The sequence below is a fragment of the Ceratocystis lukuohia genome (genome assembly GCF_044167205.1).
Source record: "Ceratocystis lukuohia strain C4212 chromosome Unknown Supercontig4_pilon, whole genome shotgun sequence".
Classification (NCBI taxonomy): domain Eukaryota; kingdom Fungi; phylum Ascomycota; class Sordariomycetes; order Microascales; family Ceratocystidaceae; genus Ceratocystis; species Ceratocystis lukuohia.
In genome coordinates this window covers 1515643-1542069 of record NW_027263523.1, presented here as the reverse complement: position 1 = coordinate 1542069, position 26427 = coordinate 1515643, and the positions used below count along the sequence as shown (strand labels likewise).

The 26427-nt window shown below is 52.1% G+C and overlaps 3 protein-coding genes across 3 annotated transcripts; 1 reads left to right on the top strand and 2 right to left on the bottom strand.

The window, feature by feature from the left end:
* Positions 1-3246: 3246 nt before the first annotated feature.
* Positions 3247-4623, top strand: HOO65_040405 (Expansin-like protein 6; the record flags this gene model as incomplete). The annotated part of the gene is made up of 1 exon (XM_071000656.1): positions 3247-4623. The coding sequence occupies one exon, from the start codon at positions 3247-3249 to the stop codon at positions 4621-4623; it is 1377 nt and encodes a 458-aa protein (XP_070859248.1).
* A 984-nt stretch (positions 4624-5607) lies between these two features.
* HOO65_040404 (putative NADH dehydrogenase) lies at positions 5608-7110 on the bottom strand (the record flags this gene model as incomplete). Its single annotated transcript, XM_071000655.1, has 1 exon — positions 5608-7110. One exon carries the CDS (start codon positions 7108-7110, stop codon positions 5608-5610), a length of 1503 nt encoding a protein of 500 aa, XP_070859247.1.
* Positions 7111-10852: 3742 nt separating this feature from the next.
* Positions 10853-26311, bottom strand: HOO65_040403 (uncharacterized protein; the record flags this gene model as incomplete). The annotated part of the gene is made up of 3 exons (XM_071002442.1): positions 10853-18436; positions 18522-18845; positions 18932-26311. The coding sequence occupies 3 exons, from the start codon at positions 26309-26311 to the stop codon at positions 10853-10855; spliced, it is 15288 nt and encodes a 5095-aa protein (XP_070859246.1).
* Between the last annotated feature and the right edge of the window lie 116 nt (positions 26312-26427).

Sequence of the window (26427 nt, the reverse complement as noted above, 5' to 3'; positions counted from 1 at the left end):
AAAGGAACTAACTCGCTAGCAAGGAGGAGATGGAGAGACGAGGAGAGAGTGAGAGAGAGAGATGAGGAGCGGCAAGCGCCGCAGCGAAGAAAGAAGAAGCAACAGTGTAGTAAGGCTGTGACGATGTAAACGGCACCAAGGGCCTTGAAAGAGACTCCAGGTTGGACAAGTGCGCAGTACGAGGCTTCGCTGTTAGGAAATTTTAAGTGTCAGCGTCTGTCGGGGTTACCTTGGGTTTGGTGATGGATGGGATGCCTGTGCCGATGATGACTCTATCAAAAATCAACAGAGAGCGACAAAAGGGCAGAAGGGGTGGACTAGACAGGCCAGTTTATGCAAGTGAGGTGGAGTTGAATGGCAGAAAAATAGCTTACCTGATTTGCTAGGCTAGCCTTGTCCAAAAGCTCAATGACGTCTTGTGAAATTATCAATCAGAAAGAAGCATGCAGTAACTAGGGCGAGAGAAGGATAGTCCGCAGGACTGGAGTAATGAAACGAAGAGGTCGGAGCCCGACAGAAAAGAGGCAGACAACGCAAGGTGGCTGCAAGAAAGATGGAAAAGAACAGCGGGAGAAGCCAAGGCCAATGATGCAAGTGGGAAGAAGACAGAGAAGAGACAGGGACAAAGTGCAAAATGATTATTTTATGGGGGGGGGTTTGGTTGTCCTATTATATGTGTAGTATCTCAATATTTGCGTTGTGTGTTTGTCTTTATATGCTGTTATCGGGGAGATTTGAAGATCATGAAGACAAGTCAGAAACGAGGCGTCGCCATGAGTGGGATGTAGTTAGAAGGGGAAAGAGACAGATGGGAGCGGAGCAAAGAAGCAAAAGAGAAGAGTGTGATACATGAAGTAAGGATCTGGATCCGGCATTAGGTGAAAGCTTGTGGCTATTGAGCTTTATGATGTTTGGTGGTCGGACCAGGCCAGGGAGGTAAGTGAGGCGGAATTGTGGCGGTGGCGGCTAAGCATTAGTCATCACGTTTCTGTTCTATCCCCAAAAGGACTACATGGCAACTGTGTGGCTGTGGCTAGTACAGTACGCAGTACTCAGTCCGGCACCTCATACCTACTAATATTCACTATCGAGCACCGCCAACTATCTAGGCTTTTTAACCTTTGCGGACAGTTCGCTGGCTAACTTTCGTCTGCAAGCTGCATAGAAATGATGGGCTTTCATAGTGAGGGATTTGATTCCTTGTAGCGCCCTGCGCGAGTGCCTAACATATGGTACTTTGGCCCCTGATGAAACGCAGACACTATTATCCTAAGTAACCTTTTCGCACGCGGATTTTACGCGTTTTTGTTTCTTTGCTGCTGCAAAATGTGGGATGTCATGTTTCATATGATAATGCCTAATGGCAGACTCCATCAGATATATATCCCAGAGTCTATAGCTGGAGGACTGTCCGATAATAGTGTCGACAGGGCAAGGACATCGATGCACCAACGTCAACCGAGGATAGCCAATGACGGCACTGTAGCGACCAAGGCGGAAGAGCCTATGGCTTCTAGCAGCCTAGCAGACCCATCAAGGCGTTATGGTCTGCCTACCCAAGTAACTGATCACAGGTCTACTGTCTGCCCAACGTAGATGGGGACAGCGTACACTAGAACCCGTTTTTCTTTCCCAGGGGTAATGCCCTCTCATTGTTATTTGACCTATTCTCCACGCCCTACCCATACCTATATTTATCCCATTGTCGGCCGCTATATACTGTTACACATGCTTACTATGCTGCACCCTACAAACGTATAGCGGCCGTTTTTATCTCCCAATGTAGTTGATACTCGCACATTTGACATCAACTGCTCCGGACATGTGTTTGCATAAAGGACCGCACTTGTCATATGATACGACACAAGGGTTGCATGTGAGGCGTTGACACGGCAGCTACCAGCAATCGATTTGTGGGTTAATAGAATACATGATACATATTCCCAGACATGCCGTCGTCCTATTGCTAGTCTTGACCTGCTTGTCTTGTCTTAGTCAGCCTGGATATTAATGACGAAGCAATTTATGTGCATCACCATCTCCCTATAGTGGTGGCTCATGTAGCACTAATATGAAATTCACCATTTAGGGGAGCCCTGGTGTAGGGCTACAAAACGGAACCGAGATATCATGATTTAGCCATCTGTAATTTGCCCCAGGTCAAATAACCCGGCACTATGAGGGCTAGTCCATAGGCTTGCTTGCGAAGGGAGTTGCGGTATCAGCTTCAGTTTGGCCCCCAAAAGGTATCTTCGTCTTTGCACCATGTGCCAAGTGGCAAGCAAGTCCCATCAGAATATTCTCTCAAATATGTAACTGTGGCACGCACTATAACTTTTTGAGGTGTGGGATTGCTTTTGCCGTGGACTGGCTGGTCATGCAGATGCGCAGGTTATTGTTTCATGGGAAATTGAGCTCAAGGGATGGACAGGAGAAGACAGGCGAGCGAGAACAACAGGAACAAGAGGCGGTAACTCGCTCGCCTAGATGTTAGTCGGTTTAGTCATGTGAGCCTAGGTGATAATGGCCAACATCTAATAGTTGGTTTCGAAGTAAATACTCTTTCTCTTTTACAAAAGGTTTCTTCAAGGGCTCTAGCTCTTGCTATTATAGATTCCGCTACTAGGAATTTGCACACAGATTAAACAAGAAGACGAACACCTAGCCACACTAACGAGCAGTATTCTCTGTTCAGTCGGGCTACTAACCCCTTGCTATAGTTGGCCTAGACCTCACTAGCCTGTCAAGTTGAGCATGTTTGGTAGGGGCCCCATGACAAAATTTACGCTTAGAGAGGGGATAAGTAGATTTTCCCAAAGAAGCAACGCCATGTTCCACCGACAGCGAACCATGTCAGCAAATTGGTATTGGGAGGTTTTGGACACAGACATCCTCAGATGAGTGAGAGAAAACAAGTTGATTGGATGAGGAAAGGAAGAAACAAACAGGCATAATGTGTTGTTGGAGCTAGGACGGTCTAGCTTTAAAAGAAGCCGGTTGTGCTGTCTCCTAGTGCTCGATGTGGACTTGTCTGTTCACTTTCACCTCAAGTCTCTTGTGATAAGTGCTCTTCTTTGTACTTCCTTTCTCTCCACGTTCTTTTTTGCTACTTTTTTCTTATTGCAGTCCTTCACGACGTTGACATTCGTTTTGCAGTTTGTGATATCAGGAATATCATACTGACCTCTTCACTCTTTTGACTGTACACATTTCGGTTTTCTACTTTCCTTCTTTCAAGTACTCACCATGCGTACCACTACTGTTCTTCTTGCTTTTAGCGGTCTTGTTGCTACTGCGCCCTCTGGGCCCCACGGTGATCGCCGTCTTGGCTACCATAACAGTAACTCGAACAGCACCAAGTATGACACCAGCCGTACTTGGAAAGGCTACCGGGAAAGCATGACTGCTCCCTCTGGCTACCCCCGCGGTACTGGATATATCGCCTCTAGTGGATTTGCCCCTACCGGCGGTCTTGCGCCTGGTGCTGCCCACACTCAGAGTGCTGTGCCTACACTGGCCATGAGCCAGGATGCTTCCAGCAATGTTGGAAGTGGACCGGATGCCACCTCCCCCGAGTATGGCACTGGCCCCGTAGTTGCGGAACAGGTCGATCCTGTTGTGGGCAAGAGCACTCTGACTAGCATGATGACTGTTCCGTACCCTGCTTCGACAGCCCCGGCTTACGGAGTTGCTGCTGTGTCTTCGATTACCAGAACCAAGTGCCGGGGTGGCAAACACACCTCATCCAAGGCGACCTCCGTTTCTACCCAGGCACCTGTGATTCCTGCGCAGACCTCAGCCTCCAATACCATAGAGACTCCTACGGCTCTCAGCTCAACATCATCTACCCTTGTTGTTGAGTATGGTGTTTCTTCCTACCTTCCTACTCCTTTCTCGGCCACCGTGCCTACCCAACAGCCTGAAGCATCTTCTTATGCCTCTGTTGCTTCTAGCTCCGCTGCTACTGCCGCGCCCCAGGCTTCTTCACCTGCTGCTACACCGGGCCAGACTTCTCTTGGCGACTCTAAGACTGATGGCAAGGCTACTTTCTACGGTGGAAATCTCTCCGGTGGCACGTGCTCGTTCACCGAGTACACCATCCCGAGCGGCCTATTCGGTGTTGCCTACCCGACCCCCGACTGGGATAATTCCGGCAACTGCGGTGCGTGCCTCGAGGTGACTGGGCCCAACGGCAATACTTTAACCGTAATGGTTGTTGACTCTTGTCCCTCTTGCGAAGCTGGCCATCTCGATCTCTTCTCTGATGCCTTCCTACAGTTCGCTGATGCGTCTGCGGGAGAGATTGGGGTTTCGTACAAGTTTGTTACGTGCGGTATCACGAGCCCCATTGTGCTGCATAACAAGAGTGGTGTGTCGGCGTACTGGTTTAGCATGCAGGTCGTTAACTCCAATGAGCCAGTTAAGTCCCTCGAGGTCAGTGTTGATGGGGGTGCCACATGGGAGGCTACGAAACGCCAGGATTACAACTTCTTTGAAAAGAACACTGGATTTGGCACTGCAAAGGTCGACGTCCGTGTGACTTCGGAGACTGGGAAGACGCTGATTGTCAAGGATGTTTCGATTGAGTCTGACAGCCGCAAGACCTGTGACAGTAACTTCTAAGAATCTATCTGGCGTTGCGCTTAGAAGGGAGATTGCTCTAAGTGTAACCGAAAACGTACGCATTGTTCTCCAATTTCTTTCTTACCTCTTTTCTTCCTCCTTTCTATCTTTATTTTCTCATGTACATATTTACCTTCTCTTTCTTTTCTATTCTTTTTCTTGCACAAATTATTACTTGTCGTCCCCCTTTTCTGCCCTGGTCTTGTCGTGACTTCGTGTAACGTCATGTGTGTTAGTCCCACTCTTCGGCGTAATGCCTGCCTTCTTATCAATACACGAGGACTCCGTTCCATATAGTGCCCAGGTCACTCTTTCTGCGAGAACTTGCATGTTGTTTCACGGTATATTGTGTAGTCTATATGTCTAATGTTGCCAGTCTATAGTATTAAAAAGGACTTCTGCTTTTGTGATCTATGCAGCAGCGCCCACAAACAAACATCTTCTTTCCCCTCTACCCTCGATAAATGACGCCTCCAGTTTTGGTGTACGTAACAATTATAGTAAACAAAAGAAAACAACTGAAGAACACAAACACCCGACCCATCTCCCCCAAAAGGTATAATCAAATCAGTCAAAGTCTGCCACCCGTCTATTCAGGTTGTCCGTCCTCGCTAGATACTCGGAGAAAAGGTCCGGACCATTAACCTGTAGACGTCGTCTACTACGTATGTCTCAGGCTTAGATTGAGCCTAGCTTGGACGGCCACGCAAGCCGGCACTCTCGAAAAAGGGATTGTTCGGCCTTAGCTTTGAGTATTCAGCCATCGGCCGAGATAAAGAAATTTCACTCGCCGCCGCGCTCTATTATCGATTGTAAATCGAACTGCAAGAAGAGCCTCGGTCTCCAGTAGGGGTTGGTATTTGTATTCACTGCTAAAGCCCGACCTCACCTTGCTTGTTGATCACCAAGATGCCTGGCGATGTGGCACTTCGTGACATGTCTCCAATGGCTCCGATTTTATTCGTGGTGCAGTAGCTTTCCGGCTTAGTAGCGAGAGATATCGCGGCCAAACAGGTAAGTACTGAGCCATGAGAAGAAGACGGTTAGCTTATTCCGCCAGCTCATGCTCTTGGTCATGTAGGCCATGCGCCACATGATCCATGCAGCACGGCCCTTGAGGCCGTCAGTGTTAGCTTGATACATGGCATTCCACGATCCGACGTAGGCCATGATACCTAGGTTGCGGAACTTAAAGGGGCGTGCTTTGTCGATCGACTCGGGCGCCTTAGCGGTCTTGTTTAGCAGTTTAGCCAGGTAGTTGGCCTGCTGCGACGCCACTTGGGCGGTAGCGGGATAAGCCGCACCCTCGACAGAAGTGCAGTCACCGATGGCGAAAACGTCAGGGAGAGGGGCATTGGCCTCAGAGGCAGTGTCTTGCACCTTCATGCGCAGATGGTCGTCGACAACAATGCCACCAGAACGGGGATGGCGCATCACTCTAACCTTGGCCGCCTCAAGGAGGACGCTGGGAACAACAAACTCTCCATCCTGCAGCTTCTTGACCACGGGATTCTGGGTCAGGCCAGTAGACCAGACAACCAAACCGACGCCAACCTCTTCGGGTTCCTCCTTGATCTGCAGCTTGATAACACCCTCTCCATCCTCAGCAGGGGCATCGTCGCGGCGCATACCCAGCATGTGGTGGAGAGTTTTGACCTGGATGCCCTGACGCTTGAACAGGTCGAGGGCGTAGGAGGAAAGAGCCGCGTCAAACATTGGCAAGACCTTGGGGGCAACGTCATACACAGTAATATTAACCAAAGAAGCTAGGCAGGGGTAGAGCTTGAGTAGGTCTTCGTGGATCAGATCGTGGAGCTCGGCAGCAAACTCGATACCGGTGGGACCGCCACCGACAATGGCAAAATGCAGAAGCTGGCGACGCATGCTTTCAGAGGTGGTTGGGAGAGCAGCACGCTCGAAGCAACGTAGAAGACGGATGCGAATAGCACGAGCATCGCCAACATCACGCAGGAAGTGGGCGTTGTGGCGGACACCTTTAACACCAAAGGTTTGCGAGTAGGCGCCGACGGCAACAACCAGCTTATCATAGGGCACGTCGAACAGGCGGCCCTTGATGCCGGCCTGAGTGCGGAGGGCAATGGCGGCGGTGGGCGAAGAGACGGCCTCGGGGACTAGAGGACGCTCGTCGCCAATGTTAGACTCGACGGTGATAGTCTTGGAGCGCAGGTCGATCTTGTCGGCCCAGCCCTGGTGGAAGCAGTCGACACCGAGACGACGTACGGGTTCGGCTACAGCACTGAAGTCGAGGGTTCCGGCAGCAGCACCGGCAAGCAGAGGAGTGAAGACGAAGTGAGTGCGGGGGGAGATGACGATGCGCTCGTACTTTTCAGGGTCCAGACTCTTGGCTAGGCCGTAGCCGGCCCAGCCACTACCGACGATGACGACACGCTCACGTTTGGCGGGGGCCGCACGCAAACTGAAGGACCGGGAGGTGGCCGGGAGGCGCTTTGAGAGAGCGGCGCTCATGCTGAGTAAAGGAGGTGAGGAGGTTATATGTTTTATGAAGATAGAGAAACTGAGATTAGGGAGGGCGAGGAAGATATAGAAGGTAAGATGGGTTGAGAGGGGGGGGGGGGGGCGTAAATGCAAGAGCGAGAGTAGGAGCGGGCGGACAGGCAAGAGAGAGACGAAGAAAGAAACGGAAAGGAAGGGACTGTTTCAAGCAAAGCCTGTTGGTATAGAAGATAAAAAGAAGGATCGGGGCGCTCGGGATGAAGAAGACCCTAGGCAACACAATAGTATTAGAAGAAGAGAAAGTGGAGGAAGAAGAGAAGAAGATAGAAGGCCAGAGAAAAAGAGATGAAGAATAGACGGAAAGGAAAATAAGGGAAGAAGACGAGAGGGTCCTCGGACAAACAAAGGATCAAGTCTAAGTGGGATAACGGCAGCAGCAAGCCAATAAAGGCCGAGATGAAGGAGGAGAAACAAGGAATAGAGCTGAAGACGGAGAAGACGAAGATGGAGACTTTAAGACGAAAGACGTCGTGGCTCCACGGAGAACAAGGAAGGCGGGACAAAAGAAGAGAAAGGAAATGGGGAGAGGAAGAAGGAAGAGAAATAAAACAAGAAGTAAGGGAAAAATTAGGAACCAAAAGATTATCAACAGAGAAAAAAAACTCACAAGGGCAGCAAGATCGAGGCCCGCGAATCACAGGCCAGAGAAATAATAGTATAAGCCTGCTAGTGCTATTCAATGCCCGGTGAGATTTTTTCTTTCTTGTGTGATAGCTTCGGATCCTTTGGACGGGACGGCATCAAGAGAAGAGAGAAAACAAAACGACGGACAAACAAGGGCGATGGAGTGACATACAGATCTCAACACACCAGAGATCTGGAGGGCGAGAACTACTCTTATACGACGTCCTTGGCTTACCCTGTTCGTCCTTGTTCTACATGGGATCTCGATGTCTCAACGGCGAGTCAGACACAGGCGACCAGCCATTCCCATTGTTCCGGGTTTCCTTTGTCGTCCCTGGCTCTAGTCCCGCTGTTTGCTGGCGTGGGGGGGGGGGGGGGGCTTTCGAGGACTGGACGAGGCGGCTCTGCTCGGTGTAGTGTAAACGGGAATGGAGACTTGGTGCTGGTCAAGCTTGAGCTACAAGCGCAGCGGAAGCCACATATGTTGTATAACGTCACGCTTATAGACAAAAGAACAAGTGATCCGAAGCCCCCCCCTATTGCTTTCCTCGCTCTGTTTTCCGCTTGGCCGCTTGGCCGCTTGGCCGCTTGCTCTCCTGCCCTCCTGCCCTGCTGCACTGCCCTCTTACACTCCTCCTTCCCGCATTGGAGCGGCTCAAAAGAATGAATCGAAGCTCTGGTAGTCAGTCTGTCGTTTCTGTTGTCCCGAGCTGTGTTTTTCTTCACCAAAAAGTTCGGGTCTTAATTCAAGACTTTATCTAATTTAACCATGTTTTTTCCTCTTTCCTTTCTCGGCTCTTTTCTGGCTACTTTTGTGGGGCCTTGGTGCCTGAGGCTCTAATCTAGTTGACAGGTTTTTCCCAAGGCTTTATTGCTTAGTTTTCTCGAGATTTTCTTTTGACATGTTTGTGGAATTCCATTCGCCTCTGAGCCTAGTGGTTTGCGAACGCGACTTGGTCTTTTTTTTGCGGCGCAGGCCGCTGAAGCATGGCGGTCAGCTGCCCACCCTTGCGCTGGTTGGTTCTTGATACTATCAAGCATCTGAGTGTGCCATAAATTCTAATAAATTGTCTGCACAGAAGAAACAAAGTCACAGTCACACAAAGGCGCCTCCACTTTCTCTTTTTGTGCCAGACGGGCAGGTTAAGACGCCGTAAGACCGTGGCACCGTGACACAGTCTTTATACACTATCCGCACTGTCTATATGCACAGTGTCACGATCGTTTTCTATCAGCACGAAAAAAAAAAATCACACAAAACGAAATGACGTTGTCTTAGTGGAGCTGCCGTGTCCACTTTGATCTCCGACTCCGGATGGACCCGATCTGGACTTTTTCTTCCGCTCCTTCATGTGGTTGGTAAAGGGGGGGAGGGAGATTTATGTGGAAAAGGGGGTCGGGTCGGTAAGGGTTAATGAATGAGATGTGATGCACAACATACAGCTACTCAACCTCAACCTCAGCCACAAGCTTGTTTATCTTCACTCACTCATGATTGACCACTCATTTTTCCCTCCCTCACTCACTCTCATGCCTTCCACCTCACCCCCCTCACCGCTTGCTTGGATTGGATCTACCTTGGACCCCTATAGAGCCCACATCTTATGCCCGCAAAATCTCCCTACCCACCAGCAAAAAGTCACATGGCCCGTTCACTCACACGCCCAGTGAGCAAACAAGACTAGGACAGAGCAAGACAAAGAAATAAGTAGGCGCAATGCCCCACCGCCAACCCCTGTTACAGCTTTTGAGCCTCATGCACTATTGCTATTGATTGGGGATAGGGCCAGCTTTGGCCGTGGACCTGCGTGCGTCGTGCATATCGGACATGGCTATGCAGGTAGATGATGGGCGTGAAGATAAGGAACAAGAGATCCAGCTTAAGAAGAGAGGGAAAATGAATAAAGAACAAATAAAGGGATGAACAAGACCAGCATAGAAATAAGCGTTGCCTGGCTTACTTGCTAGACTATAGTGGACAACTGCCCTGTAGCGAGCCCTCCTGACCCCCACTAAAGACAGGCTCCGCCCATCGCCTTCCTACAGAGCCACTTTCCGAGTCCACTAAATCCCTTCTGTAATTCAATGCCACTCTACTAACCATCTAAATTCCGGCATAAACCCGAGCGCCCGCTGCTGTTGGGGCTGTCGTTGCTATGCTACTATCTTATCTCATCATATCATGGGCGTAAGCTATTATTGTATTATCGCCGTCATTCTTTGGGTTGTAGCTGCATCTGTATGTGCAGCAACTGAAACAAGCCGAAGGCGGCAGCACCAAGGCATAATTGATGCTGATCACACACATTGCCTTTTGGAGGCCGATCGGCGGGTCCTCTTGCTGCCTTATCAAAGCCGGAGAGCTATAGTCTGCGGGCGGTGTACGTATAGAGCCGGCCGGGCCTTAACAGAGACCCTATCTGTCTATACTTCTGGCCATTGCAGAAACGCCAGAGAAGCGGTGTCTCGATGTAGATCTGGACCTACCCCCAGGTCTAGCTCGCAGATGTGTTGGACCTGTAAGCTGCTGTAAAAGTGTAGGTCTCGAGGGACTAGATGCGGGTGTGTGACCACGAGAAGGGCACAGCAGAAGCCGGCGCTAAAGAAAAAGACCTGGGCAATGGCCATGATAGCGGTTGGGCGTGGGGTGACGTGATGTGGCGCGGCGTGACGTGGGGCGACTTGCTGCAGATTTACAAAGTCAAGATAGAGGAAGAAAGATTAATGAAGTCTCCAGCCGCCCTGGGATTTGCTGGTACTTGAACGTTTGCGCTCATTGTTTCTGGTTGTTTGTTTACCTTGGTGTTGACGCTCTTGATGGCCATTGCATAGGGTCCTCCTGTCCTATCTGCATTCCTGTTCACGTTCCAGCTGGCGATGGCGGAGAAAGCCTCCCTGACATGTGCATATACAGGGACGGTAAAGGAAAAAAGATAGATTTTAATAACCTCAACGCCGTACAGTAAGTAATATGATGGAAAATAGCAAAACTAAATACAATAAAATAGAGCAGAGGGCAAGCCGGAAACAATGCAAACTCCTTGCAACATAAGCCCTAATAGGCCATGACTTATGCGGCAACCTCCGCAAACCAAGTCCGCAGCAAGCCGGCCAATGCTCCCGGAAGGTCGTCCAGGTGGTGCACAATTAGATAGTACTGGAACGGGAACGTATCCAAATACCGTCCCATAACAACTTGTGCATTGCCCTCGGCGTCCTTGACAAACGTTGAGAACTTCAAGTCCAGCACGCTGCTGCTAATGCCGCCAGTGCTGCTGCTAGGACCACCCTTTGCTTTGGCATCGTCCATGATGATGAACACCACCATGATACGTTCTTCGACCGCCTCGCGAAGCAGCCGGCGAATGGCATCGTGCTCTGACGAAGGTGTGATGCCGTCCGACAGAATCAGTGCTAGTTGCCACAGATCCTCACTGCCGGCCGCCGGGTTCGCTAGACGTGCAGCCTTGAAGGTGTCGATTGTGCGGCGAATTAGCAGGCGCACATCGGTGCGGTCCTGGGCAAAGCGGAAACGCTGCAGCGCCCGCGCGCCAGCATCAGCGCTGGAAAACGGCTCGGCGAGGTCGTGGGCTGCCACAACGTCGGCACCAAACGAAAGCACGCCAACCTGTCCAACCTCGAGGGCCGACAGGGCACGCGACACCATAACTAGACTCTGAAGCGCTAACACACCTGAGCCACTCTCGCCCATTGACTTGGAGTCGTCAACAGCGATGAGGATCTGATACGATCGCTTGGTGGGCACTGCACGACGCAGCCAGATCTTGTCGCGTTTGTACGACGAGGCAATATATGGGATGATGCGCTTGATTGCAAGCCGTTTGCCGGTGCGGAAAGCACCCGACAGCTTCGTACTTTGCGACGGCGTGAGAATCAGCCGCAGCTGGGCCGTGAGGGATTGCGAGAGCGCAAAGGTCGATGTCGTAAATGCATCCCATCGGGCTAGGCATGCGGAAAAGTCGAGCAGGTCAGCGTCGAGGTGCGTGGCGGAAAGCTGGGTCGAAGTTTCTTCGATCTCAGGCTCCTCGGCCTCAACGTTATCTACAGATGACTCCTGCAGGTCTTCGAGCTCTAGCTTTGGGTCTTCGTTGTATGCGCCCGTGCGTGTTTTGACACCAGTACGGGCATCGTCGACATCGTCAGTGCCGATATCGAGCGCGTCAGGAGCCTCAACATCGTCCATTTCAGCATCATTGTCAGCATTCTCGGCCGCCACGTCATCACTCTCATCTGGGACCGCTGCATCGTCGACGGGCTGCACCTTATTGGTGGGGTCTTCAGTCTCCTCGTCAATGGCCATAGCATCGTCAATGGGCTGCACTTCGTCCTCTGTTGCGGCGCCAATGGCCTGTGCGTCAGGCACAGCAGCATCGTCCTGTAGATGTTGGAACTCCTGCTGCTGCATCTCCTGCGCATCGGCGTCCTTTTTGTCTTGAGGCGCTTGTTCCTTGGGAGTATCGTCCGCCCTGCCAGGCTCTTTGATTTCGCGCTTTTGGCGATGCCACTGCTCGAGAGCCTCGCCAAGCTTGCGGAAAGGCTCGATCTTTTCGGCTTCGTCATCGCCCTCGTTCTCCTTCGAGTCCGAGTCAGGCGCCGCCGCAGAATCGTCAGGACGTGTGGAGGCACCCTGGGTGCCGGCATCGGCTTCTTTCTCATCCGCACCAGAGCCCTGGCCCCCATCTTCCTGCATATCCTTCGAGCCCTGCATAGCATCCTCTGAATCCATGCTGTCTGCGTTTTGGTCTTGGCCGCCAGACTGAATTTCAGAGGGAGCTACGTTATCCGCAGCGGTCGAGTCATCGGGCTGCTTGTCTTGGGCATCTTCCCTTTGTTCCTCGTCCTCGTCTTTGCCCTCCTCCTTCGCTTCGTCATCCAAGTCAACAGGCTCGTCTGCAGCCATGTCAATGTCACCCTCGTCTTCGGGGTCCTCCTTCCCGTCACTATCATCGGCCTCATCAACAGCAGCTTCAGCCTCTCCAACCTCCTCGTCATCCTCGGGCTTCTCCTCGTCCTTCGCCTTCCCATCACGCTCGTCGACCTTTTCCTCTTCTCCTTGAACTTCGTCTTCCTCGCCAGCTTCCATGTCGAGGTCGCCTAGCTCAGCATCATCCTGCTCCTCCTCTTCCTCCTCGGCCATGTCTTGGAGGTCGAGGTCCATGTCTTCGGGCGCTCCGAGAATCTCGCTTTCCTCAACGTTCTGGTCCTGGCGGATTGCCTCGTCGGGTGCTTGCTGTACGTCTTCGTCTTCATCTTCGGGTGCCTCATCGGCATCGGCACTCTCCATCTGGTCGTCCTTCTTGGGCTTGTCCTCGTTTTGTTGGCCCTCAGCCGCCTGCTCTTCATTCTTCTGTTGGCCCTTGGCCTCATCACCCTGTTGGTCTTTCTCAGCCTCGTCCTCATCATCACCATCCCACATCTTTTCATCCACGGCGGTGGGATCAAGATCGTCTACATCGCCAATCTCATCATCGATGCCATCATCCTCTTCGTCACCGTCGTCGCCCTTTTGGTCGTCCTCATCATCACCGGCAGCAGAGCCGTCTTCGCCCTCAAGCTCTTCACCGGCCATGTCGATGGCATCTTTATTGTCCTCCATTTCGCCATCCTTCTTTTCGTTGGGCTCCTGAGCAAGCTCAGTGAGGTCCTCGTCGGGCTCAACATCCTTGCTAATGTCTTCGGCACCCTCACCATCGCCCAGACCTGTGCCACTTTCAAGTTTTCCTTCTTCGCCAGCATCAGCCTTTTCATCAGACTTCTCCTGTGGCGTGCAGAAACCCTGCGCTGCAATTTGCGTGTAGGCGCGGCCCAGCATCCAGCCGAGATAGACTGTAGCTGAGTGCATCTCTAGGTGGCGTTCGTAGGCAGCTCGCACAATTAGGGCATACTGGGTCAAGATAGGCACGGCAAGAGACATGAGACATGAGAGCGCAGCATGAGAGGCAGGGCTCGATATTTCATTGACAGAAGCCAGGCGACCAGTTAGTTTGCTGAGGTTAGCATCAAGCTCTTCGGGCCGGAGCGCCGAGAACATGAGTGAAGCGGCCTTGTTAGCGACAGAAAACCAGCCGGGAGTATCTGTAGACGGCGGTAGAGAGACTGAGTTTTTCTTGTAGGCTTCAACAGCAACGAGAGCTTTGTCACAGAGAAGGCTCAGGTCGGCGGCAAAGTCAAGGATGGAAGTTTGGTTAGGCTTGAAGGCCTCTGACTGCAAGTGTGACTGCAGAACCGAACGCTCAAGTCCCGACCAGTTAAGGAGCTGGCTCAACACAAATGCTAGATCGCTGCGAGACTTGAGCAATATGTGAATGTCTGACGTAAACTCGCGGCTTTTTGCGGCCACAAGTGAGCTAAGCTCTAGGGCACGTGACGAGGAAAGACCATCAGGCAAGGTGCACAAAGCCTTTTCGCGTGTTCGCAGATTCTCAAATGTATTGAGCCAACTATCCAGACTCTCTATGGCTGCTGAGTTATCGCAGCCACCAAGTTTAGCATGCATCTTAGTTAGCTGTACGGAAAAGCGCAATATCTCGACCAGCCAAGCCAGATTACACGACTGTGCAACATCGGCCGGCACGGCGCTAACAGGCTCATCAGTAAGGACGGATGCAAGGTTCTTGGCAGCCTCAATACGAGCTTCGAGGGCTAGCAGCTTGGTTCCAGCGGAGGAAAGCAAAGCACGCTGGGAGTTCGCCAACACCAGGATGCCCTCAAGATAGCCAACACAGCGCGAGACCTCGCCACCAGTCAGTTCGGCATGGTGGTCGTTAGGAGTGCGGCGTGCTTTAGGCAGCAAATCAACGAGTTTGTGCCAGTAGAAGTCAGCTCCTTCGGCAGGCTCAGCTAGAGACTTGGCCGAGGCAAGGACTAGAGCTGATGAGCTCTGGGCTGCTAGAGTATCGGTGCCAAGATGATAGCGCAGACCCATGGTCTTAAGGTCTTTGAGAGTGTCGGAAAACAGTTTGCGCTTGCGGGCTTTGAGGTGCTTGACCATGTCCTTGTTTTCGTCTGTGAGGAACTCAGGCGTCTCTTTGCGGAGCTCAGCGATAGATTCGAGTAGTCCATCCACAAAGGAATTGAGCGAGGCCGCAGCAGGTAGTGCAGAGCTGGGCAGAGTAGCAGCCTTGGCCATCAAGGAGACAGTTTTGGGGGCATTGGCCAAACGGCGGTGCGAAGCCAGAAACTCGACAATCGCTTGGTCATCTGTAGCACTAGAAGGCGACACTTGAGCGAGGCCAACGGTCTCTGGGGCCACAAACACTGGCACGGCCGCCTTTTCCTCGGGGATTCCACGCTCAATTACAGGGGCCATTGGCTGGGCTAGCACACCACGGAATTTGCGCACGTGCTTGAATAGCTTTTGGTGACTTTTGCGTGCACTTTCTCTGAGTGCACTGATGTTGACATCCTTCCAACTGGCCAGCTTGACATCCATCTTCATCTGCTTCTCGATCGGCGCGCGGCCACGAGAAATGTGCTCTGCAATAGCTGCACTGAAACGGCCCGTCATAGCAATAAAGTTGGCTAGGGCTGTACACACGGCTTTGAGTGCAGGGTACTGTGCGCACATTAACTGCAGGTGTTTTTGCATGGCTCTGAGCAAGTCTAGGCGTGCCTCAAACTGGCCTATAGGTGCTGTTGAAAAGTACATTTGCAGATCAGCCACAAGCTGTGCTGTGTAAGCCTCGAGGTGCTCAGCTGGGCCGTTGAGCAGGGCCCCAGGCACAGCAATAGTGGCTTGGTACGCAACAAACCACCAGGAACGGGCATCCAAAACGCACTTATGCGCCTCCATGTCCAGCAGCTTAGCCCACGTCGTGAGTTCCAGACCTCTCCAGCGAGTGATGGTCTTGGTCAAATTGTCGTAGAGGGCTGGCGATTGGTAAGTTCTGCTAGCCCAGCCGCCAAACTGCCATTCATATACAGTGCCGTGCAACTGCTCTACCTTTGGCAGAAGCTTAGCCAGGGGTTCTGTGTGGCCCAACTCTAGTAGCTTGTTGCAGCGCAAGATGACATCTTTAAGTGGCTGCATATGGCCAATTTCATCGATCTGTTGAAGTTGGAGAAAGAAAGTTTTAACGCGATCGGCCAATGCCACTACAGCACGTGCTTCGTGAAGATGTGGTGATGTGTAAAAGTTGTAGTCGGCCGGAGTGGAAGAGGCCATAATAGAATCTAGACTGTCGTGAAGATCGACCATGGCTGCCGGGAGGAGTCGACTAGATACTAGAGATCGCGTAGGGGCAACACTGGGTGTAGATGTAGACGCAGACTCCGGCAAGGATAGGGCTTTCTCCCAAGTGGCTGACTTGCTGAGCTCAGGTGCGGCCTTCCGACCAACAGTCTTAACAAGCTCACGCAAGGCACTTGCAGGCTCGGGGTTGTCTAGCAGCAGTCTACTGTGAGCCTCCGCCACGCGGATAGACATGTCTCGGACCTTGAGTTTATTAGCTGTCGCTGACTCTGGCTTCTTGGTCTCAGCAGCAGCAATGATATTGCCAAACTCGTCCTCCTCCTCATCAAAAGTTGGGAATAGTTCATTGAACTCCTCTTCATCACGCTCGACTTCGTCCTCATAGCTGCCCTTGAAGTGGAAAACGCTCTGGTTAGCTGCCTCCTCTTTTTGGTCAGCCTCAAGCTTCTTCTTCCAGTCATCATATAGTGTGTGGAAGCACTGGAATACAGCCTCGCGTGAGCCCGCATCAAATGAGTCAATGCCTTGGATGGCAGCATTGAGGGTCACACGGTGCAAAAACTCAAAGGCAGCTCCCTTGTATGATGGCAGAGCAGCGTCATGCGATGCACCTAGGAAAGGTGTTGACTTCATTAGGGCTAGATTGCCGGTAAGTTCTGCTTCAGTCGCAAGGGCTGTCTCGGCAAAATAGCTAGAGCACAGCGAAAGGCCAACTTGCAAACAACGCAACATATTGATAGCCGGGCGAATCATATCCTGATAGGCATCAAAGCGGTAGGCCAGGCGGTCAATAACGTGATTGATATTGCCAGAAATGAGGCCAAACGGCGTCTCGATATTTTCCTTGGTGGTGGTAGCCGAAGTTACGGTGGCCATGAACGACACCATGGTTTCAGAGCGGAGGATTGACTTGACAATGTTGCCAAACTCGGTTTGCACCTGTGCCAGCTCTGAACGCTGTGGCCGAAAGACTACAACGTCAGCTGAAGGTGATGGGCCCATACAAGCAATTTCGCTTTGTAGACCTGCTACTTGCGCAGAGGTTGGCTGACTAGTGAACAATAGTTCAAATTCGACTATGCGGTCGAGCCGGGCCTGTAGCTGGGCCTGCAGTTGGCTGTAGGCATCGATTTCTAAGGCAGAGCGCAGCTGGGGGTCGAAGGCCTTGTCAGGGACGTAGAGCTTTAGAGCGGCCAAGGCTAGTTGAACCCATGAAATTCCAGCAAATAGGGTCTTATACAAGCTAGACTCGGCCTTGGTAGAAAGGACGGCCTGTCCAGCAGTCAGGGAGATAGCAAGATGGTCCTTGAGTATCGCAATTACGTGGTCCGGAGCACTTGCAAAAGCAGGGCCGCCAAAGAGGGCCGAGGCGCTGCTAGTCCACGACTCAATAGGCACAATGGGAGTGACAGGAATGGAGTCATCGGGAATAGCCACAGTGATACTACCATCAAAAGAGCCCTCAGACACGACAGTACTCAACAGACTGTCGGTAATTTCGCGGCGCAGATTATCCAGAGTATCGACAGAGTCTTGGACCACAATGTCAGTCTTGGCAGCAAGATAACGACCCATGATTGGCAGTTCAGTCTCAAGCAAACTCAGGGCATCGAGGTTCGCGCTGCTCATGGAACTCAGGCGGCCAATCAAGCCAGGCAAGAAAGCACCGTGGATCGTCTTAGCCTGAGCCCCTTGGCAGACGACAAAGTCTAGAAGCTGCATTGCTGAGACGCCCTCCTTAGGAGGCGAGTCATGCAACAGCATGGCATGGAAGGTAGGTGCACTAGCCAGTGTAGAAATATCGGCAATGGCGGTTACAAAAGCTGGGCGATCATAGGGATGCATCGAAGCCGTGTCGAGCAGCAAAAGCTGGCGTAGAGCCTCAAATTCTTGAGCAAAAAACGGTGGCAGGTCGGCGGCATTTCCGGCATGAACACCGCCAATGCTAGTATCTAAAGTAGCCACCTCAGCAGCCAGCGCATCAACCAGAGACGTCATGTCTTGATTGCCATCAACGATGCTGCAACGCACAAGGCCATAGGCAGTGCACAGCGTGGCAGCAGCCTTGCTGAGATCCTTGACTGGAGCCTTAGCCTTCCAGCGTAGTGCATCAAAACGCACAGCCAGCTTGGCTAGCGCACTAGTCTGACTGAGCACGGTATCGTTGGCCAGCGGCATGGGCCGGAAGACGCGCCACAGCTGTTCCATCCAAAGGCCGGTGGTCAGGTTAAAGCCAGATGAGAAATTGGCGACCATGCAGGCGTGGAAAGCAACAGCAAAGTCGCGTACAGCTGCCACATCGGAAGAAGAAAAGGCCGTGGCAAGCGACGCACCGAGGGCCATATGCGACTGAAAAGCGGCATCTTCAAAGGTGCTGGCTGTGGTGAACACGAAAGTACGATGGAGGTGGTGCATCACAAGACGGAGGACATGCTTTTTACTCTATGGTTACACATGACAAGGTTAGCAGTTGCGGTTACACGAACTTTGGCATAGTCATGCATGCATATCATGACTAGACACTTACACTTAGATCAGCCTCGTCGCCTGCAGGCTTACGCAAATACTCTTGGATCACCTGGAACGTCTCTTGCAGGAATTTGGCTACTCCTGCTGTCGTATCTTTGATTTTAGTACCACCCTTAAGAACCAGGAACGAGCGTTGGAACCGGTTTAGCGAAGATAGACGAGCTGGCGAGGCCGAAGCAGCCTGGGCAGCAATGGCCTCGTTGAAGACAAGGAGTTCCTGGTGGTACTCAAACCATACGGCCAGCCAGTAGGGAAGGCCGGAGGAAGGTGAGAGGGAGGACAGGAGTGGGATAAGCGGTGAATTGCGGACAGGAAGGATTGGCTACGAGTGCAGGGAGTTAGCATGAAAAACGATAGAAAGGATAGAAAGAACATCATATACAGAGTCAAGCTTGCGAAAGAACTTACCTGGGCAGATACAATTTTAGGCGAAATCGCAGTGCCGACTAGCCCGTACATGGCTTCGACCTCAGTCCACAGGTCTTGTGCACCATCGCTATGGATAGTGGCAGTAAGAGTCTCAAGAGCCCTGAGCTGCGGCGTACTCAGAATGCAATGTCCAACACTAGAAATGAAGCGCTGAAGGAGAGCCACATCAGCCATAGACAATCCTTGTGCTGCAAGCTGAGTGAGGGATTGCTGCATATAGGCCTGGGCTTCAGTGTTGGCTTCGACTTCGACGTTTGTTAAAGCCACAGCACGCTGCAGTCTCTGCAGACTAGCCTCAACACTGCTCACGCGGGAGAGATGTCTTGGCATTAAGCTTGCAAGGGGCTCTAGAAGATGAATCTCAACTGCTCTGTTGCGCATAGCACGCGAAAGCTCGCCATAGCGTGGGTCCATTGTCATAAAAATATGGAAGCCTGGCTGTGGGCGCACAATACGTGGCTCACCATCAACACCACAATGTTCATTGATGCTGACAAAGCCGCCCGGTTCAAGCAGAGAGTTGAGTCTGTCGAGAACGCTGGCAGCACAAAGATTGGCATTGTCAAGAACAAGCCATGACCCGGCCTCTAGTGCGCGGATAATCACGCCATCCAGCCACTCAAATCGGGGGTTAGACACCTCAAGAGGTTGAGAGAGCAGCTCGGATACGCGAGTTAGCTGCACGCCTACAGCGGAACTGGGCGATATCTGCATAGCTAAAGCCTCTGCACAGGCCGAAAGAGGCGGGATATCACGGCTATCTCGAAAGGTCTCTAGTAGCGTCAACAGTTCGAGAGCATCCTGTGGCGCAGCAGAAGGTGCTACGGAGAGGACAGATGCCCGAAGCGTAGTATGCAACTGCTTCAAAGCGGCATTCACTTCACGTAGAGGGTCATGCTGCTCGAAGCCACCCACTAGGTCCATGGTATCGACATCGGCGTTCAACGCAAAAGTCACTAGCTCCTTGCCTGCCATGCCAGCCAGATGGCCAATCAACGCGCTTTTACCGGAGCCTGAAGGGCCAGAAATAATTACAGGTTGGCCCTGCTTTACAGCAACCATCATAGCCTCAAGTTCAGCAAGCTGGGGTGTGACATCGATGTTTCGCAGTGGCTCAGGCTGATGAGTCGGATCACGTGGAAGCAGGCCCATTCCAACCTGTGAAAAGCTAGGGCTGAGGTCATGAAACAGACTGCGAGTGGCGGGAAGGGCGCCAAAGATTTCGGCAAAGAGGCTGCGAGCAGCTGCACGGTCATTCTTGCTGCGGAAGCGGCCACCGATAAGCATGTCAAAGAAGTCCCCGACAGAGGCAGTGCCCAACAAAGGATCCTTGGAGCTAAGAAGATGCAGCCAGCGTAGTGTATCACGCAAATTGAACTCCCAAGGGCCTCCAAGAGCTCCAAAGGCACGATCTTGCACAACGCGCTTCTCGATCAACGAAATAAAGGAAATTACCTTTTGCACGATGTCGATGTTGACATCGGGGAAGCTGTGCTGAGCAATGAGTAGAAGATCCTCGGCTGAAAACGAGTCTGCATATACCACAATGAACCGGTTTACAAACGATGACGGCAGGCCCTTACGGCCTCCGCCTTGATGGTGAGGGTTTTGCGCAGCAAAAAGGCGAAAGTCAGGGTGGCGCTTGAACACCTGGTCTAGCTCGGAAATGTACACTTCGCCACGGTGGTCTAGACAGGCATTGAGGCCCTCTAGCACGCTCTGTGACGCAAGGTTCATCTCATCTAGAAGCACCCACTCGCCCTTCTGCATGGCCTGTAGGAATGGCGCGTCTCTCCAGGCAAAGTTTCCGGCCTCTTCACCCTCCACGGGCACATCAGTGCCAAAGAGGTCCATCAGATCCGTCTGGTCTGACAGGTTGATGCGTGTCAGTGGCTGGCCACAGGCCTTGGCCAGTGCAGCGACCAACGTAGTCTTACCGACACCGGGGGAGCCCTCAAGTAAAATAGGCTTTTGCATAGACAATGCACGCACCACACGCATGGTATTGAGACGTGTTGTGGGCGCATGGAAGGCAAAGCCGGCGTCGTCATTGCAGGCAACCGGAAGCCGGGGTACAGTGAATCCCGAAATTGACAGGGCCTCAGATGTGGCAGAAAGCTCTGGCTGTAGATTGTACAGGCTAGAAATATCTCGGCCAAGTAGCTCGCTCAACTTGGCCAAACACGTAACACGCTGCTCGCCTACAGTCGCAGGATTAAGTGCAACCATGGCCGAAGGGTTAGCGCCAAGTGAGTCAATAAAGACCGTAGCAGCGCCATGAACAAGACCAAATGCGCTGTCTGACGGTGATGAAGGCGAAGCTAACGACAAGTCAAATGACCGGTTCATGAATTGCACCCACACAAGTACCTCGCGGATTGAAAAGCCTGCAGCATTTGTAGCACGGAAAGTCTCGGCAAACCACCTCGAAAAGTCTACAACTACCGATGCCATATTGGTCAGCTCAGCACGCAGTTTCGACTGCACAATTTGCAAAATATCTTCTTTGTCGGCCAATGGCGGCACCCAGATCTCGGTGAAACGATTTCGCAGTGCAGGTGAAAGCTCTTTCTTGCCGAAGTCACCACCAGGATTCATAGTGGCAAAGAACTGGAAGCCGTCGGCCCCCGTAACAAACGAGTTTTCCACGCCCTTCTCAGCTAGTAGTAGCGTCCGTGCAGGCTCAAGCACCGAGTTGAGGCGTTCCAGCACCGAGTCGTCAGCCAACGAAATCTCATCAAGCAGGAAAAACTGCCCCGTCTTCATCGCATGAACCAGACTGCCGTCCGACCACTCAAAAAGCGCCTTACTGCGCGTCTGATTAGAAATGATGCGCTCGCGCAGATCGCTAGGCACCCGCTCTGCCAGAACACTGTCATCCACAGCAGCCAATGCAGACAGCTGGTCTTCAAGGGTAGCCAAGTCATCCAACTTCACATCCAGAAGCTCTAGTGCAGCACGAACATCGGCCGCTAGTGTATCTAGAGCTGCTTGACGGTTACGCACAGGACGCTGTGAGCCAATGAGGTCACCAGTTTCCGTATTCTGGTGGGCATTAACAATGTGCAGCTGCTTGCCAACAGCCTCGGCCAAAACTTGACACACAGTTGTTTTGCCACAGCCAGTGTCACCCACCAGCAACACAGGCTCGTTGTTCTTAAGAGCCTCGGCCACTAGCACATACAACCGGCGCATAGCGTGTGTCCAGACGACCCCTTGGCTGTTTTGGCCATTACTCTCCAGAGAATCTGGTGCATACAGTAGCTCGGGCGAGATCTTGACACGGAACTCCTTCTCAATGACGCCACGCACAGCATCACGCTCACTAGCATCGCGCACGCGCTCAGCTAGCAACATGAAGCCATTGTTAGCAATCTGCTCCCGTATATCAGCACTACGTAAGGCCCAGCGGAACAAATCACGCAGCGTAGCAAAGCTGTCCTTTTGCTCAAAGAGCCGGCTCGTCTGACGCAACCGCGATAATTCACGGTACACGTTGACAATGCGACGGCAGTCGGACGGCGATGTGTTTTTACTGCGGCGCTGTAGAATAGCCTCGAGCTCAGACTCAGGTATATCATCGTAGTGTAGTTCTAGGAACCGGTTGCGGAACGCCCGAGATAGTACCTTACGGCCACCATACAAGCCAGGCGGGTTCTGGGTCGCAAAGAGCATAAAATTCTCGTGCGGCCGCACGACTTCCTGCGTCTCGGGAATCAGCAACTCGCGGTTGTCATCCAACAGTCGGTTCAAGGCCTCAAGCACGTCGGTAGGTGCCAGATTTAGCTCATCTAGCACAATCCAGTAGCCCTTGCGCATGGCTTGCACAAGCAAGCCCTCCTGGAAACGCAGTTTGCCGTCCGACCCGGAGATGTATGTGCCCACATACTCCTGCAGGTCTGTGTGCTCGTGGTTGTTAATACGCACAAATCGGTTGCCGCTGAACTGTGCTAGATACTCAATCATGCTTGTCTTGCCAGCCGATGTTGGGCCTTGGATCAAGATGGGATAGCGTCTAGTTGACGTAGCGCGCACTAAATTCAGCAAGTTGCGCTCAACTGATGGTGTGACAATATAGTCGGTGCGCTCAACCGGTTCCTGTTCGCCCTGTACAAGCCAATAGTGGCGGTCTTTGGCTCCATTACTGAAGCGGATATGTGCGCGGCCGTCATTAGGCTGCTTAGGCGGCTGTGAAAGAAGGGCTTTGGCATTAGCTCGGCCAAATAGCAGCTGGAACATTTTGGGGATGAGGAGTTGCTCTGACTCGCCGTTTAGCAGCGTCAAGAAGCCCATGGAGAAGCCCTCAAACAGCGCGCGCCGTAGTCCATACACCGGTGCTACATGCACCACATAGTCTAGGACACGAGTAAGTGTACGTAGACTGAAATGCGGAACTTCGTTAGCGCCATCGACCAGTCGTTTCTGGTTTGCAAGCTCCTTAGTCTCCAAATACAAGCGTGTTATATCGTCAGCTGCCTGTTCATCTTTGACACTGCCAGGACGTAGGTAGCTCTTGACAATCTCGAGTAGATCCTTGTGGTTGGCATCGGGCGAATTGACGTAAATTTCGGTAAAGCGACTGCGAATACCAATGGGAAGATCACGCTTACCGACATCAGTGGCCGGGTTCATGGCTGCAAAGACGCGGAAGTTGGGATGGGCCGTGATACGCTCAATCTCGCCGCTTTCAGACAGCAAAATCGATGGTGTCTCGGTAAAGTCCGTCAATAGATCAGCAATGCTCTCTAGCGTATCGGGAGATGCCAGGTTAATCTCGTCCAGCAGAATCCAGTCGCCGTTTCGCACTGCCTTGATGATGTTACCCTCCACAAACGAGAAGGCAAAGTTACCCTGGCCCGCTGAGATCTGCATATCGAATTGGTCCAGACTCTTGGAGAAGGCCTCCCAACGTGGCTGCAGCTCAGTCAATACGCCAAGACTGTTCTCGACCTTGCGGCGTTTGGTTGGCTTGCCGTCTTCGTCGCGCTGTTGGTGCTCATCAACGGCAGCATTTTGTTGTTGTTGTTGCTGTTCAGCCTGACGCCTCCGCCTCATCTCCTCCAGAATCTTAATAAACATTTTGGGCGCTTCGCGCCAGAGCTTTGATACCCGTGACCATTGGCCCTTGACAAAGCATTTGCCTAGTTTGTCCAGGTAGACCTGGTTTTTACTGCGAGAGATACCCGTAGCCGCAAACAGGTCCTCAAATTCCTCCTTAAGGGGAACAGCCAGAGTGCGCGTATTAACCGGCTTGAAGCCACCCAATAGATCGCCCACCTCGCTCTGCTGAGACAGGTTAACAGCTACCAGCTTGTGACCGAGCACATCCGACAATTGTTGTACCACTGAAGTTTTACCGATACCTGTTTCGCCGACTAGAAGCACTGGCTCCCGCAGCCTGACTGACACTGAGATCTGCTCTAGCAGGCGCTTGGCGTGCACTGTGTTGGCAAAGGGTCTCCGTGGACCCGTAGAAAGCCTAGATGAAGGCCTGCGCTGCTTCTCAAGACAAGCACGGCCAACCTTAAGACAATCCTCCAGCTTGTCCTGCAGTGGTGGGACATATCCGACGAGATAGTGCTCGACAGTCTCCTTGGACATGTGCATCTCGCGGCCAATTAGCAAGATCAACTCGTCCCGAGCGGCTACGTCTGGCAAGTGGCCCAGGAAACAGTCTATAGCCTCTTGGAACATGGAATTACGAGTGGACTCTGAAATTGGCTCACTACCAGAGACACAGCCAGCATGAGTAAGAACCTGGCTTAGACGGCGACACCACTTTAACAAGTCTCTCAGGCTCATTTGACGCAATAAGCCACGACTTGACGAAGCTACAGCAGCCGAAGAACCCATGCGTGACAGGTTGTTATATACCGCCAGAATAATTGGGATGAGCTTGTGTAAAGACGGGAAAAGTCCTTCAATGACATCCCGCAGCTCCTCATCCGACATGCTCCGTACACTGAGCAGCTGCCAAAACCGGAGACCTAACAAGTGTGGCAGTGTCTCGCGCCCATTCATGCCCTTGGTTGTGCGTACGGTAGCAAACAGCCTGAAGCTATTACTAGCCCGGATCTTCTCTCCACGGCTAGGAATCAGAAGCTCACCACGCTCAATCAATGGGAGGAGAGTTGAGATGACCTCGGCAGGTGCTCGGTCAAGATCCTCAATCAGGACCCAGCGGCCCTGTCGCACCGCCGTAGTCAAAACACCTGGCCTCCACGTGAAACTACCAGGCTTAGAATCGGTTGTGTACAAGCCAATCAACATTTTAGCATCTGTCTGCTCATTGAGATGAAGTGTGACCATCTGATCGAGCATTCCAAGCTCCTCTGCCACTTCGCGCACCAACGCTGTCTTTCCAGTTCCAGGTAGACCATGGAGGAGAATCGCGCCAGGTTGCTGCAGTAGCTGTGCAAAGCTTTCCAGGTTTGACAGAGTTGTCCGGGTGGGTATCAGGGTTGAGGAGCGCGTGGGCGGGGGGCCTAGAGGACGCGGGAGCATGGTAGAGCCGTAGGCAACGACATGTTGGGTCAAAGCTTGTCGTGGAACTGTACGAATACAAGACTCTGAAAGCGCTGCTAGCAATGTAGCACGTTGAGTCTGACGCTCGAAAATGCGATCAACACGGGCCCGTTCATGGATAGACAAGAATATGTAGTCGATTTCTTCCCCGTCAAAGTCCCCCAGTACAGCTTCGGCTTCAGCACCCCCAACATGCTCACGGATAAGCGTCTCTGTAGTCTTATCCGCAGCGTGGAGCAGCTGGCAAAACACTCGCACAGCTAGATATCTTACTGGCCGGCTGTCATGCTTGAAGAGAGACTGCAGGAAAGAAGGGGTAAACAGACCGCCATATGTCTGCTGGCTAAAGTTGTTGAGTCGCCATGCTGCTAACAACACAGCAGACAAAACATCGGCCGAGGCCGAAGCGGAAAGAGCCAATTGTGTTATACGAGGCTGCTTGCAAGCAGGAGAATCTAAAGAATCATTGCGATTTCTATTGCTCTCGAGGGCGCGTTCTAGCAGTACAGAAATGTGCGGTGCAAACGCCAATATCCGGCCAAAGGCACAAACAGCAGCATTCAAGGCAGACGGGGACGGGTCGGCAACGGCAACGGCTAGCCAGCGGGCGCAAATATCGGGAAAAACATTTTCGAAGTGGACGAACAGGCGGCCTGTCAAGCGGCAATTTTTAAGGGAAGTATGGCAAACAGCGTCCAATATAGATGTCGATTGTACATCCGTAAGAGCGTCTTGAGAGTTTGGGATCGTCGAATTTTCAAGAGAAAGAATAGACAGTGTCTCTGCGTCTTCTAAGAGGCTAGAAACACAACGAGACACGTCAACTGACGCCATTTTTGGGGAGCCTTAAACTGTGAAAATAAGCAAACTAAGAGAGAAAAGATTGGTCCCTTAAAGTGTAGATGTAATTTGTAGAAACAAAATGGAATCTCTACCAACTCAAGCCAAGA